Below are 14,282 nucleotides of genomic sequence, written 5' to 3'. Positions count from 1 at the left end.
AGTGCCCTAGGTCAATTTCACCCTGCTAAGCTTTAAAACAAGTTAGTTGCTTTTAGGACTTGATTTACACTAAAAACTAAATTAGATTGGATGATGGTATATCTTTTTTTAATGAGTCAACCAGTGACAGATGTTACCAAAAAAGAGCCTTGAAGCATAGAACCTCTAGGCCCAAATTCTAAACCAGTAAAATGCAAGATGTTCTTGTGAGATGAAATGTGATGCAGTGCTTGTTAATGAAGGGAAAAAAAAGGAAGCTAAAAAGCTCCACCATGGCATCGTTAAGAATTAATAAGGGTTTCTTATTTCTGGTAATCTATTATATGGTTGGTGCACAATAATTTAGAAGGAAGGATATGTATGGAAGTTTGTATGACCAACTAAAGTGTTCATAAGCTGAGTACTCCACAAACTTAGGTACCTGTGGCCATATGATCAGGAGCAGGATAGCCATATGTGCCCATTACCCTTGTAGAGACATGGCTCTTATCACCAACTGGTCCATCCTTTGCCAAGCCAAAAGCAGAAAGTTTTGCATTGTAATTCTGTCATCAACAAAAAGGAATGTTAGAAAAGCCAATATGACTAGCAAAATATTAGATAAATGAGATTTACTTACCGAATCAAGTAAGATATTTGAAGAAGTATCAATATACAGTTCTTGTTGTTGGGTTGAGTGTAGGAAATAAATTCATATGAGATTTGTTGTTGCTTTTCTCTGAATGTTGTGGCTTTACTTAGGCCTGCAAAAGAAACCAAGGATGTTTCACCTCTTCAGCAGGACAAATGAAAAGTAATAGCTGAAATTGAACTAGTTAACCTGAATAAACCCAATGAGTGTCACTCAATTAAGCCCAAAATTGTTGCTGCTATTAAACCCAATGAGAAATTCATTACTGCTGCTATTAAACCCAATGAGTGTCAGTCAATTAAGCTTCATGTTTTGTTTCCCAGGAACTCTATAGCTAGAAGATACATTTCATTGGGTTTTAGTGGTCAACTGATCGAGGTAGGAGGTTTGTTTGCTACGTCATCAGTCTCTTTGTTGGACTTGGTAGACGTAATCTTGCAGATACTGAGGTACGACTTGATCGAGGTACGAGCTGATGAAGATACATTTTGTTGATATATTTGTATGCTTTGTTGTGCTGATGATTTTGTTGGTGAGAATTGCAATTGTGATGTCATGCTATCTTGAAACACAAGCTGATAATTAAAAAGATATTGATTAGTATGAATAATAGGGAAGTTAGGCCTTAATAATAGGGAGACTCTTTGTGACATAGGTTAGCACTTTATAATACCTCTGGATTCTTTGTTTACTTGTTTTAACAAATTTCTGCAATTCATTCATTAGTGTATGTAAACTAGTATGAACCAAATTATAGCAGCGTTATTAGACTGAATATTAGTTGTGAATTTCAAGGAATATTTTTTTAATTTTGTATGAGAGTAGATGTCAAATTCAAAGGTTAATATGACAATAAGTTTAGTAATTAAAGGACTTACAAGTTTTCATATTTAACCTTAAACTCTTCAAAATTATCGTAGAAGACTTAATGAACTGATTAACTTAATTGAATGACAAACTACACTTTGAGAAACTATTTTGTTTTTCACTTCATTAATGGAGGAATTAACATATCTATGTGATATACAAGTCTCCTAAGTTATAATATGTTCACCCAAACATGATTAAGACTTCGCCATGTGCTAAGAATATTTATAATACCTATATCGAGACTTCAATGCAACAGTCAAGTTAGGTTGGTCCTTATTATGTTATGTTAGAATAGAACTCTCACACATAAGTTGATAACCTTCCTCATCTTTCGTTGCATAGACGAAGAAGGTTACCAACTCGATAACTACTCCATTCAACCGTCACTCAGGATCTCCCCTAAGGACGTGGTGGGTCCTTACATTGTCGACCTGTCTGAGCTCCTAAACCGTAAGGTATAAGACTATAAGTATAACATTTTTTTATCGCATAATAAAATGAAGTTAACTTGGCATCAAAATTTGGATGACACAGAGCAAATAGAATATCAAAGCCCAGCTTTGGACTCTCTCTCGGTGCTTTGCATGATGCCCACTAACATCTACATCTGCACTTATTTAAAGAGCAGGTCACATTATGGATGTGACTTAACTCAAATTAATAGGTAATTAAATACTTTTAACTACATCTCTTCTTTTGGCCAATTCTCGCAAGGCTTGGCTAATGGCTATTAATTAAAAATTCCATAACGCAACAAGACATATACTAAATCATATCATCAATCACCCCTAAATTACTTCCTAGTAGACAAACACATTGGCCATAGTCAAAGCACTTCACAAACCTAAAAGCCATTACACTTCACTTTCCAATGAAAACCACAATCCACATGCTCTTGCTTGGGGATATTGAACGATCACGACTGGAATGTTAACAGAATTTGAACCCAGCTATTGGTTCCCTTTGGGACTGACCTTAGTCTGATGTTGGAACCATGTGACTTGAGTCCATAATTTAAAGTCATGTTTCTAACATAGATCCAAACATGTTGGTAAAAGCAAAAATCATGTTAAACCTATCCTAAACTCAGGTCATGCCTTCCAAACTGCTCATAATTTTCTACTGCATAACAAAAAGTATTGCAGTCTAAACTAAAAATTTCAACCAACCAAATATCTAGAAATTCGAACATCAAGAAGGGCTACATTATTGATATATAAATAGCATCCTGATATTAAGCCTTTGCCAGCCTTGTTACCCTCAATTCATTATGACTTGATAGATTCTAACCAAAGGGATGGTTGAGTGCATCAGGTTGAGATTTTTGAATCTTTTGGAGGTGTGTTAGCATACTTCCATGAAAAGTGATCCAGTCCATTGTAGTATCTACCACCTGCTACATCACCAATGGGAACCGCCTCAGAAATTTCTCTCGGGTCCTTTTCTGACAGTTTCACTGTTAAGGCCTCCATGTTTTGATTCAGGTTCTTAATCTTAGTTGTTCCTATGAAGGTCCAAAGAAACTGAGTAAATTATCATACAATCATGCACCAAAATATAGATAAATATTGAACATATTTGTGCTTCATGATCAGGACTGAGGAGAAGGAGAAAAGTAAAAAACATGAAAAAGAAATCTCAAAATGCTTTGGATATACTTAATAGTTCAAACTTCTCGAAATACTTCATGCACTCCTTAATATTTATAAATGACACGATACAAGTCAAAGCCTTTGCTTTAAGGACTTCAGGCCTATTGGATATACAACAAAAGAAATCAACAATATTTTAAACTTTAATAGAGCTTCAACCTATTGAACTTTATCAAAACTAAACACTTGAGAAATGAAGTAGAGATTTATCTGGCAAGATTTACAATTCGCTTTGAACAGTTATTAATTGAGAAGACCTTCTGTGACTAACCTTAGTACATAAGAAGAAGCTCTCGAGTCTTTAAAACATGGAATGCACGATTATACTACTCGAAAATATGTTTGGAGATATAAGGTTGATCCAATGCACGATTATACACACACACACAACACACACGCACACACACAGAGAAACACACACACAGACAGAGACACACACACACACATAGACACACACACACACATGCACACACACACACACACACACACACTCTCTAGCAATTCTGTTGCTAGTCCTACTTCTGTTGATCCCACAGCAGATTCAAATTCCAACTCTAGTTCTCCTATCAATGTTGATTCTAGTCCTACTATTGAGCCTGCAGCTCCTATCTTTGAAGTTGGATCTACTTCTGTGCAAGCTAATTCTCCTCAACCATTAGATTAGTCTCCTTTTGAAATTTTTTCTCAGTTAATTCTCATCCTATGCACATCAGATTAGTCTCCATTTACCTAGGCTTAATCCAACTTTGTTACTTGCTCACTGTACAACAATGCCTTCTTAAATTGTTTTCTGGTACATGAGGTTTCTAGCAGTGAGGAATAAGCAAAGATGCTGCAGCAAGGACTTCACCCAAGTCCCCATATTATTCTCCATAGAGGCATCCAAATTGGCTTTCATAAGACTAACAGTTGGCTGCTTCCATTTATGAATTTGGACATTATCATTTGATACCACTTCAATTGGAGGCACTACTAAATTCTGATATTTTTCTAACAGTAGTCACATGGGGACTTTCCTTTGTTGAAAACAGCCATTGGTTTCTTCTAAACCAGATGCTCCACAAAAATTCATAGATACGAGCCACTCCTATCTGTAAACATTTGTCAAACTAGACCGCAAAGTCCATATCTTACAAAACATCCATTCTTCCTTCTAACGAAGATGCAAACCATGCCATGTTCAATTCTTCACATAATAATAAAGCATGTACCTCAGTTTCAAGTTCTTGGGTACAATCATTTCCCAAATCTCACAAATAACTGTGCATCACAAAAAAATTACCATCACTAGTCAACTTCCAATGAGACAATTCTTCGTGAGCTTCGGATAAAGTTAAAAAAATAACTTTGTTAAGAATGTGTGAGCTACGAAAACCATTTATAATCTTGTTGCTTGATCTTTGCTTCAGCTTCCATGGAGATTGTGGTCTCTTTGAAATTCGTTGTTGCAAATCTGACAAACGAACCTATTAGTTGGCAAGAGAGTTTTTGGAGACCACTTTCTCACTACCAGTGGGAGGGATTTCTCTTTTACTACCCACACTAGAATCCCATATTTCTAATGTGGGACTAGTCTCATACCCTGTTGGATCCTAACATTGGATCTTGGTTAGCATGTTGCTTTTGCTTGTATTATTATAACTTTATAATGATATTTACATGTTGGTTAGCATCTTGCTTTTGCTTGTATTATTATGACTAGTCTCACAACTGTTGATGTCGATATTTTTATGTTCTTGTACGTCATCAATGTAAATTGCTATATAAACAACTGTTGTTCATGTTAAGTGAACCTTAAATTCCTGTTTGAGACTGAATGCAATGATTCTTGCGGATAGTTTGCATTAGTCATTGTATTTAGTCTTGAATTGTCCGTTTGGACAGTTTGGGGAGACTGGTATTTTTATGTTAGATTCATTCGTTAAGGTTATTATTATTTTGATTAATTTGATGAAATTTCGATTCAATGCATTTCAAGTTGTTCTCTGAGTGCATACTTGATTATCAGGAAATTCATTTCACCGATGTCATGTCGTGTACTTGGAAACCAATGCGAAATGCTGTTGAAATTTAGTCAAAATTTTCAAAATAATGCTAACCCTGACGTTTGAAGCTAACATAAAAGACAATCTTCCTAAATGGGATAGGACCACACCTATAAATAAAAAAGTGAGATTTTTATACATGGAATTGCTTAGATGGATCGAAGTTGGATGAATGAAAGTCGCATGAGCTCAGAATATGAGGATGGCGTCGAGCAGTTCTTGCAATTTGCTTCAAAAAGAGGTTGACCGAATGAAGAAGGAAAATATTATTGTCCTTGCATCAACTGTTTGAATCGAACACGACAACTATTGGACGACATACGGGACCATCTATTGTGTGATGGGATTAAGAAGAATTACACAACATGGATATGGCATGGTGAAGTGACAGACATGCAGAGTGGGTCCCAATCTAAACCGTTTGATGTAGAAATGGGAGATCGCTTGGAGGACATGATTCGTGACCTTGGACAATAGTCTTTCCAGCAAGCACATGCCCATGTGTATGAAGGATAGCAGAGTGATTCAAAGAAGCCTTTGTATACGGGGTGCAAGAATTCCTTAACTCTGTTGTCTGCGGTGTTAAGTCTGGTTAATATGAAGACCAAGTATGGGTGGAGTGACAAAAGTTTCACCTCACTGCTTGAGGTAGTGCATAATCTGCTTCCAGATGACAACACGTTGCCTAAAAATTACTATAATGCGAAAAAGATACTGTGTTCGATGGGTATGGAGTATCAGAAGATTCATGCTTGCCCCAATGATTGCATAATGTACAAGCATGAATTCCAAGAAATGTCCAAATGCCCTATCTGTGGGACTTCACGGTACAAAGTGAAGGATGAAGGGGAAAATAGTTCTGATGAAAATCAAAGAAGGGCCCTCCAGCGAAGGTTTTGTGGTATCTTCCAAACATTCCAAGGTTTAAGCGTCTTTTTGCTAACGAGGACAACGCAAAAGACCTTGCATGGCATGCAAATGGAAGGATTTCTGATGGAATGATCCGTCATCTGACTGATTGCTCGCAGTGGAAGAAGATTGATGGTTTGTATCCGAATTTCGAGAAAGTGCCACGAAATCTTAGACTTGGACTAGCCAGTGATGGAATGAATCCATATGGCACCTTAAGCACTCAACACATTTCATGGCCAGTTCTGCTAGTAATTTACAATTTGCCTCCTTGGTTGTGCATGAAGCGAAAATACATGATGTTGTCTATGATGATATCAGGCCCAAGACAACCAGGAAATGACATTGATGTTTATCTAAGTTCGTTGGTTGAAGACCTGAGAAAGTTGTGGGACGAGGGGGTTGTAGTCTTTGATGCGTTTCACAAGGAGACGTTTGAAATGCGTGCAATGCTTTTTTGTACCATTAATGACTTTTCAGCATATGGGAATCTTAGCGGTTACAGTGTTAAGGGTCATCATGCATGCCCCATCTATGAAGAAAACACAAGCTACATACAACTAAAACATGGAAGAAAAACATTCTACAGTAGGCATCGCCGTTTTCTAACACCCAATCATCCTTACAGACGACTGAAAAAAGATTTTAATGGAAGTCAAGAGCACAATATTGCGCCGATACTATTGACTAGTGAGCAGGTATATCAGCGGGTTCAACACCTGAATACTGTATTTGGAAAGACCCAAAAGAAGGATAAAAGTAAAAGTTGCATATGGAAGAAGAGGTCCATTTTCTTTGATCTTCCATACTGGACGTTAGACATTGTATTGATGTTATGCATATGGAGAAAAATGTTTGTGACAGTGTGATTGGGACGCTCTTTAACATTCAAGGCAATACGAAGGATGGCTTGAATATCTGTCAAGATCTAGCTGATATGGGGATACGATCACAGTTGCATCCAAGGTCTGATGGGAAGAAAATTTACTTGCCCCCAGCTTGCCATACTTTGTCCAAAAAGAAGAAGATAAGTTTTTGTCAGTGTCTTCGTCGGGTGAAGGTTCCACAAGGATACTCTTCAAATATTAAGAGCCTTGTGCAGTTGAAGGAGCTTAAGCTTGTAGGGTTAAAGTCTCACGATTGTCACGTGCTCATGCAACAATTGTTAGCCGTGGCTATACGAGACATCTTGCCAAACAAATTCAGGTTAGCCATAACTCTCCTGTGCTTTTTTTTCCATGCTATATGTAGCAAAGTCATTGATCATGTGAAGTTTGATGAGCTGGAAAATGAGGCCGCAATTATACTGTGCCAGTTAGAGATGTATTTTCCCCTTGCTTTCTTTGACATCATGATTCACTTGATTGTGCATCTGGTCAGAGAAATCAAATGTTGTGGTCCTGTTTATCTACGGTGGATGTACCCGGTTGAGCGATACATGAAGATCTTAAAAGGGTATACAAAGAATCTATATCATCCAGAAGCATTTATTTTTTAGAGGTACATTGTAGAAGAAGTCATTGAATTTTGTTCAGAATACATTGAGAAGGCTAAACCTGTTGGCCTTCCTGAGTCTCGGCATGATGATAGGGTGGGTGGTAAGGGTTCAAGAGGACTGCATGTGATGACTCCAAGTGTAGAAGATTTGTTACAAGCTCACTTGTATGTCTTGAACAAAATAACTGAATTAAATTAATGTTTACTAATATACTAACCCATATTCATCCCCACTGCAGTAGACACTGACAGATGGTGGTCATTGTGCCCAACGAACACCTAGTTGTTTGATTTTGTTCATTGCATAACAGGCCAGACAACTACCTTAAGGGGATAATTAACAGGTCAGTATTCTTTTCAATGCATTTGCATTCAAATACCTCAACAACACCACTTTTTAATTGTTACCCGCATGGAATAGTGCTTTAAAAGGTCTTGATGATGCTCCACAGCCTAAATCAAAGGCTCCTGCTAGGTGGATTGTCGTCAAGGTACGTCATTTACATAAAACTTCCTCTTATATATATATATTTCTTATGTGTCTGTACACTAATTGTTTAATTAATATCCAAATTTCATTATGTATTTAGTGTAATAGACAAAAAGGAAGTACTGAGTGTGGCTACTATGTCATGCACTGGATGTCCACCATCATTTTAGGAAGTTTTAGGAATAACTAGGAAGTGGTATGTTTATTTCAAACAAATTCAATTTTTTTATAATTTGTATTACATTATTAACTTATTATCATTTATTTAATCATGCAGTATTTTAACGATCCTAGACCATTGGAGCCAGAGAGAGTAAAGGCGTTGCGAATCCAGTGGGCACAATATTATCTCCGAGTTAGAGATCAGACCTAGGATTTAGGGACATTAAGTTTAGCTTAGTTTACTTTGGTTTAACATTTTTGACATTTCCTATGTAATTTGAACATTGAATTCATTTGTTGATAATTGTTTATGATAAGTCAATCATTCAATGTTTATTATGATTAAAACTACTTCAAAGCATAATAAAATGTTTATTTGCTGTGAATTGGGTCTGAAATTGCATTTTACAGGTACAATTTTGGGTTTATTATAAAAACAGAAAGTTTATATAAAAAAAAACTTGAAAACAACATCGGTTATTAACAAAAACCGATGTTAATATAATAAACAACATCGGTTATTTACAAAAACCGATGTCAACATGCACCTTAACATCGATTATATAAATAACCAATGTTAATATACAAACTTTAACATCAGTTATTTATACATAACCGATGTTAACATTTGTGCTTTAACATCGGTTATTTATACATAACCGATGTTAACATGTGTATATTAACATCGGTTATTTATAAATAACCAATGTTAAAGTACAAAGGTTAACATTGGTTATTTATAAATAACCGATGTTATATACAAAGAACTACAACAAAATAAGTGTTTGCATCATGAACGTTGACATCGGTTTTCTAGTGAAACCGATGTTAATGTAATACATTAACATCAGTTTTACTAGAAAACCGATGTTAATATATTACATTAACATCAGTTTTAATACAAAACCGATGTGAATATATAACATTAACATCGATTTTATTATAAAACCGACGTCAAGATTCATCATGCATACACTTATTTTGTTGCAGTTCTTTGTGTATAACATTGGGTATTACGAAAACCGATGTTATTAAAATCGATGTTAACAATAATACATTTAACATCGGTGCTTTCAACATCGGTTTTATAACCGATGTTTAAAGTGTATTTTTCTAATAGTATTCAAATCCAGTCTGATCCAAGAATTTGCCAATATGCTATAAAGTTTTATAACCAATTTATTATTCTCCAAAAATTGACTAAGTGCTATATATATATGAAATGGAAGAATTAAAATATGAAACATCCCAACACTATTTTTTTATTATAGATTTCGCAAGTTTGAATGTTACTAATAATCTAGATTCATATCAAGATCTAACTATAAAATCTAAAAAAATATTTACATAAACAAAAAAATGGGAAATACTATATTAGACATGGCAACGGGGTAGGTCGGGGTCAGGTTTTGCTTACCCTACCCCCGTCCCCGACTCCCCATTTCCTTCCCCGCCCGGTCCCTGAAATCCAACAGGGATGTATATTTACCCACCCCTGACATGATTATAAAATTTTATAAAAAAAATATAATTTTTCATAAAATAAAAAATATAATTTTAAATAGCAACCATAACATATTTTTAGATTGTACATGACAACATAAAATTCAATCAAATACTAGCATAAAATTCAATCTAATAGTTTTATGTTTTAATGTGTTATATATGTAATGATATTTTTGTAAATTAATTATTAGCGGGACGGGTTCAAGGCGGGAGTATTAATAATCTCATCCTCGACCCCGAATAAGACTTTGGCTATCGGAAAAAATCTGAACCCAACCCCGATCCCGGTCAATTTGAATTTTCTCCGTCAAAATCAGGACGGGTCCAGGATGGGCCCCAAGAGTTTGGGCCCCATTGCCATGCCTATCATGTACGAGACGAATTACACCAAACATATACATTAATTACTTTTGCCGTGATTTCTATCAATTTTCCCTTTTATTTTATTTTTTAATTGATAATTCGACCAATTGTATGCAGCCAATTTTTTCGTGTGGAATTCGTATACACTGCTTTGTTCTATATAGCAATGCTAAAAAAAATCATTGATTAAATTTTCAATCAATATATCAATAACAAAAAAATTACGAGTAATATATATTAATCTCACTAAAATGCATATCGATATAGATATCAATATATACAAATCAGCTCTTTCATTTACAACAAAATGATTCAAATCTAAAATAGAAAAAAAAAGCTTGAAAGAAAATTGTAAAATCCTTTTCCCCTGGTATTGTAGTGAGGACCAGCCCTGGACATAGTCAAGGGGTGGGATCGCCTAGAGTCCATAACTAAAAGGGGTCAAAAAAATATATAATTGTGCGGTAAAATTTTTTATATTATTTTCATAAATAAATTAAAATTATTTTCTTATTTTTATGTCTCTTTTTATTTAAATTAAAATACTAAGTGTTAAATAAATTTTCAAGTAAGTGTGAGAGATTAACATGTAATAATAAATTTATTATAATAACTTAAAGTATTTAATTTTTAACAAGATAAGAAACATGCAACAACTCAAATTATATATATATATATATATATATATATATATCATAAAAAACAAAAATATATAATGTGAAGATGATAGAAGAGAGAAATAGAGAAAAAAAGAAAATGAAGAGAATTTTTAAGAAACAAAATTACATAAAAAATTATATATTGCATATTGTGTATATCTTTTTCCTTTTAACATAATTACCAAAAAATATATATCTTAGAGTATGTTTGGATAGAGAATTATAATTGAGAAAAGTAATTTATCAGAGAATTTGAATTTCTGTAATCTAGAATTCATTGTTTGGATGTTTTTTTGTAAATAATTTAAAATTTTGGAATTTTAAAATAGAATTTTAAACAACTAAAAATCTGGAATTTCAATTTCCTTCTAAAAGGTGAGAAATTGAAATTCTCTTCTTACCGTCTTCTTCAAGAAACACCGTGTGAGATTGTGGAACATGATCGGGCCTGAGAACGTAGAGGAACACGTATAACTAGCACACCAATCATATCTTTTCTTTTTTTCATTCATTTTTTTTCACCCTCATAATTTTAACCTTTTTTTATCCAAACACAAAATTTTGAAAATAAAAGAATTTCAATTGAAGTATTTAAAATTCTTCAGAATTTTAAATTCCTCCATCCAAACACACTCTTAGAGTTCTTATTTATTATTTTGTCTAGAACCACTCCTTAAAGGAACCAATCATGATTCTAGTTCAATTGGTTAGAATATCACAATGTCAAAGTGGAAGTTGTGGGTTTAAGCCTGGTCAACAATGGATACATCAAACAAGTTCAATAAAATAAAGCTTAAATATATTTTTGGTTTTTGTAAATTTTTATTTTTTAATTTTGATCTATGTAATTTTTTGTTTGTTTATTTAGTATTGTAAATTTGTGTTTTTTACCTTGTAAATCTTTTTTATTATTTTTAGTTCATTTAAGATTCTATTTTTTTCATTTTTAATCCTTAAAAGTTTACACTTATATGATCAAAATTATAAAATCATAAACTTATAGGAAACAAAATTGCAGAACCACGATTTATAAGAATTAAAGTGAACAAAAATAATATATATATATATATATATATATATATATATATATATATATATATATATATATATATATATATATATATATTAATTTACAGAACTAAAAATAACAAAAAAATTTACGGGAACCAAAATTAAAAAAATAAACTTAAAGGAAAAAAAACATATTTAATACAACAAAAAATATCTCAATTTATTTTTGGTATGAAAAGTAATAAATTGTTGATAAACAAAATCTTATTCCTAATAGTGACCTTCCTACTTTTTTTCTTTTCTTTTTCGTCAAAACCTTTGTATGTGTGTATAGTACGTGGGGTGGGCGTGTGAATTTTTTTTTATCACTGGGTGGGTGAATATTAATTTGAAGAATTGCAAATATTTCATTGCATCTAAACATATAGATATACGTTTGTCAAATTAAATTACAACTTTTTCTAATTTAATTTGTCTTTCTCTTATTCTTTTTTGTATTTCTAAAATTGAATAATTAAATTGAAATTTTCAATTTAAATATATATACATCTATTTGGTAATTATGTTATATTTTAATAAATAATTATATTAAATATGTTGTGTTAAGGATATTAATATGATTGATATGAATATATAATATAATAAAATAAGAACTATAAATATAAATCATTATATGATATTTAAAGGATCGAGATTAAATGAAAACGAAAATAAATTTTAAATAATTATTTATTATTAATTAACTTTTAATTTTGACCATCGATATACTTGTATGGTCCATAACGCATATCAGCTTAAAAAATTTATTTCTCATGATGAAAAAGTTGTCACTTCATATTTATGCTATATGATACAATTCCGATATATATCCACTCCCACTCTCTTGTAAGCGAGTGAACATAATTACCAAGTGCACATATAGATATATGGGCATGATGAGAATGAGTGGACTTACATGGTCAGTGCTAAAGAGTGAGCTGTGAAATAGAGGGGAGAGAAAGAGAGAGAATGGAACAAATTCCATTGTTTAATGAGAAAATGAAATTGGCTCAGAAAGCAGCCATGGCTAAACGATGGGAAGACTTCAAGAAAATAATGAAGGACGACCAGGAGAACTTGCTCAAGCAGTTTGATCTGTTTGAGAACAGTGCCATCCATGTTGCAACTCGCTCTAACAGCCCACGACTCCTCAGAGAATTGATAGAGATGTTACCAAAAGAAGAAAGGTGGCAAGCTTTGTGCAAGGAAAATCGCGAAGGGAACACGGTTTTACACGAGGTTGTGTTTTGTAAGAAGAAGAAAATGGCTGATGTTGTGTTTGAGATTGAAGATGAGTTGTTATTGCAACAACAATCATCATCACTAGAGGAAAAGAGAACATTGCTAGATATGAGAAACCACCGAGGTGAAACCCCTTTGTTCATGGCTGCAATGCATGGAAAGCTGAAGATGCTCAAGCATATGGCCAACCGTACAGGCACACGAAATATGGAAGATTTTCGAAAACATTTGCATCGATCTGACAAATATTCTGCTCTTCATGCCAGTGTCATGGGGCAACATTTTGGTATGTCTTTCATTTTACTTTTTGGGTGTATATAACTATTAAATAAATAAATAAATAAATACTTCCCTCGATTTCAAAATAAGTCTAATATTTAAAAAAAAAACATTTCAAAAATAAGCATTTAACTTTTTAATATAATATTAGTTGTGATTTTCTGTCACTTTAATTTTTGAACTTTATTTTATTTTAATTCTCCAGCTTATCAAAGGAAAGAGATCCAGATTATTTTAAGATTTGGTCGTAAAATAAATAAAATTTGATCAATAATTATTTTCATTAAGAATCAAACTTAAATATTTTAATTTTTTAATATAATATTAATATTATCCTCTTTTATCTATTTAATAAGATTAATTTATAAAATTTCTTTTTTATTTATTTATTAATTTTTTTATTTATGTAAAATAATATGGAACAATATTTATTTTGAAACAGGAAAAATATTAGTAACACAATTTTCAATACATACTTTTAAACACATGAGTATCTTTTAGTATTATTTTAAATTTATTAAAAACTATAAATTTTAATGTGTCTCACTTTTTATTCTTCTACTTTTATAATTTTTAATAAATTTTAATTAATAATTTTTTATTTTAATAAATTTTAATAAATTTTAATCAATAATAAAGTCCAATAATAGAAAAGTGTTAAATTTTTAACTTTTCTTATGATTTGGGCCTATTGATAAGGTGTCAACGTACGTACGCCTTCAATTTCCATTTTTTTTATTATAAACTTAGTTCTGATTTTATTTTATTTTAAAAAAACTAAACCAAAGCCGTTGTGTCATATGGTGAAGACTTCAATTGCAATAATTTTGTGAATGGAAATTTCCCCGTAATTACGAGGTTAATGTGGTAGGCAGCACCAGGTAATCTGATTTATGCCACGTGTTGATTCATGTAGAACGAACTTAT

General features: G+C 32.6%; 1 protein-coding gene across 1 annotated transcript in view; it reads left to right on the top strand.

The window, feature by feature from the left end:
* The first annotated feature begins 12,658 nt into the window (after window positions 1-12,658).
* The window catches only part of LOC100788731 (uncharacterized), a 36,869-nt gene continuing 35,245 nt past the window's right edge, over window positions 12,659-14,282 (top strand). Inside the window, exon 1 of the mRNA XM_003548564.5 lies at window positions 12,659-13,362. Within this exon, the coding sequence (XP_003548612.2) occupies window positions 12,804-13,362 (559 nt within the window). The 5' untranslated portion in view covers window positions 12,659-12,803. The remainder of the gene's footprint in view (window positions 13,363-14,282) is intronic.

This window comes from Glycine max, chromosome 16 (assembly GCF_000004515.6).
Source record: "Glycine max cultivar Williams 82 chromosome 16, Glycine_max_v4.0, whole genome shotgun sequence".
NCBI classification, from domain to species: domain Eukaryota; kingdom Viridiplantae; phylum Streptophyta; class Magnoliopsida; order Fabales; family Fabaceae; genus Glycine; species Glycine max.
The sequence above is the reverse complement of the archived record's forward strand: the minus strand, read 5'-3'. Positions and strand labels throughout refer to the sequence as shown.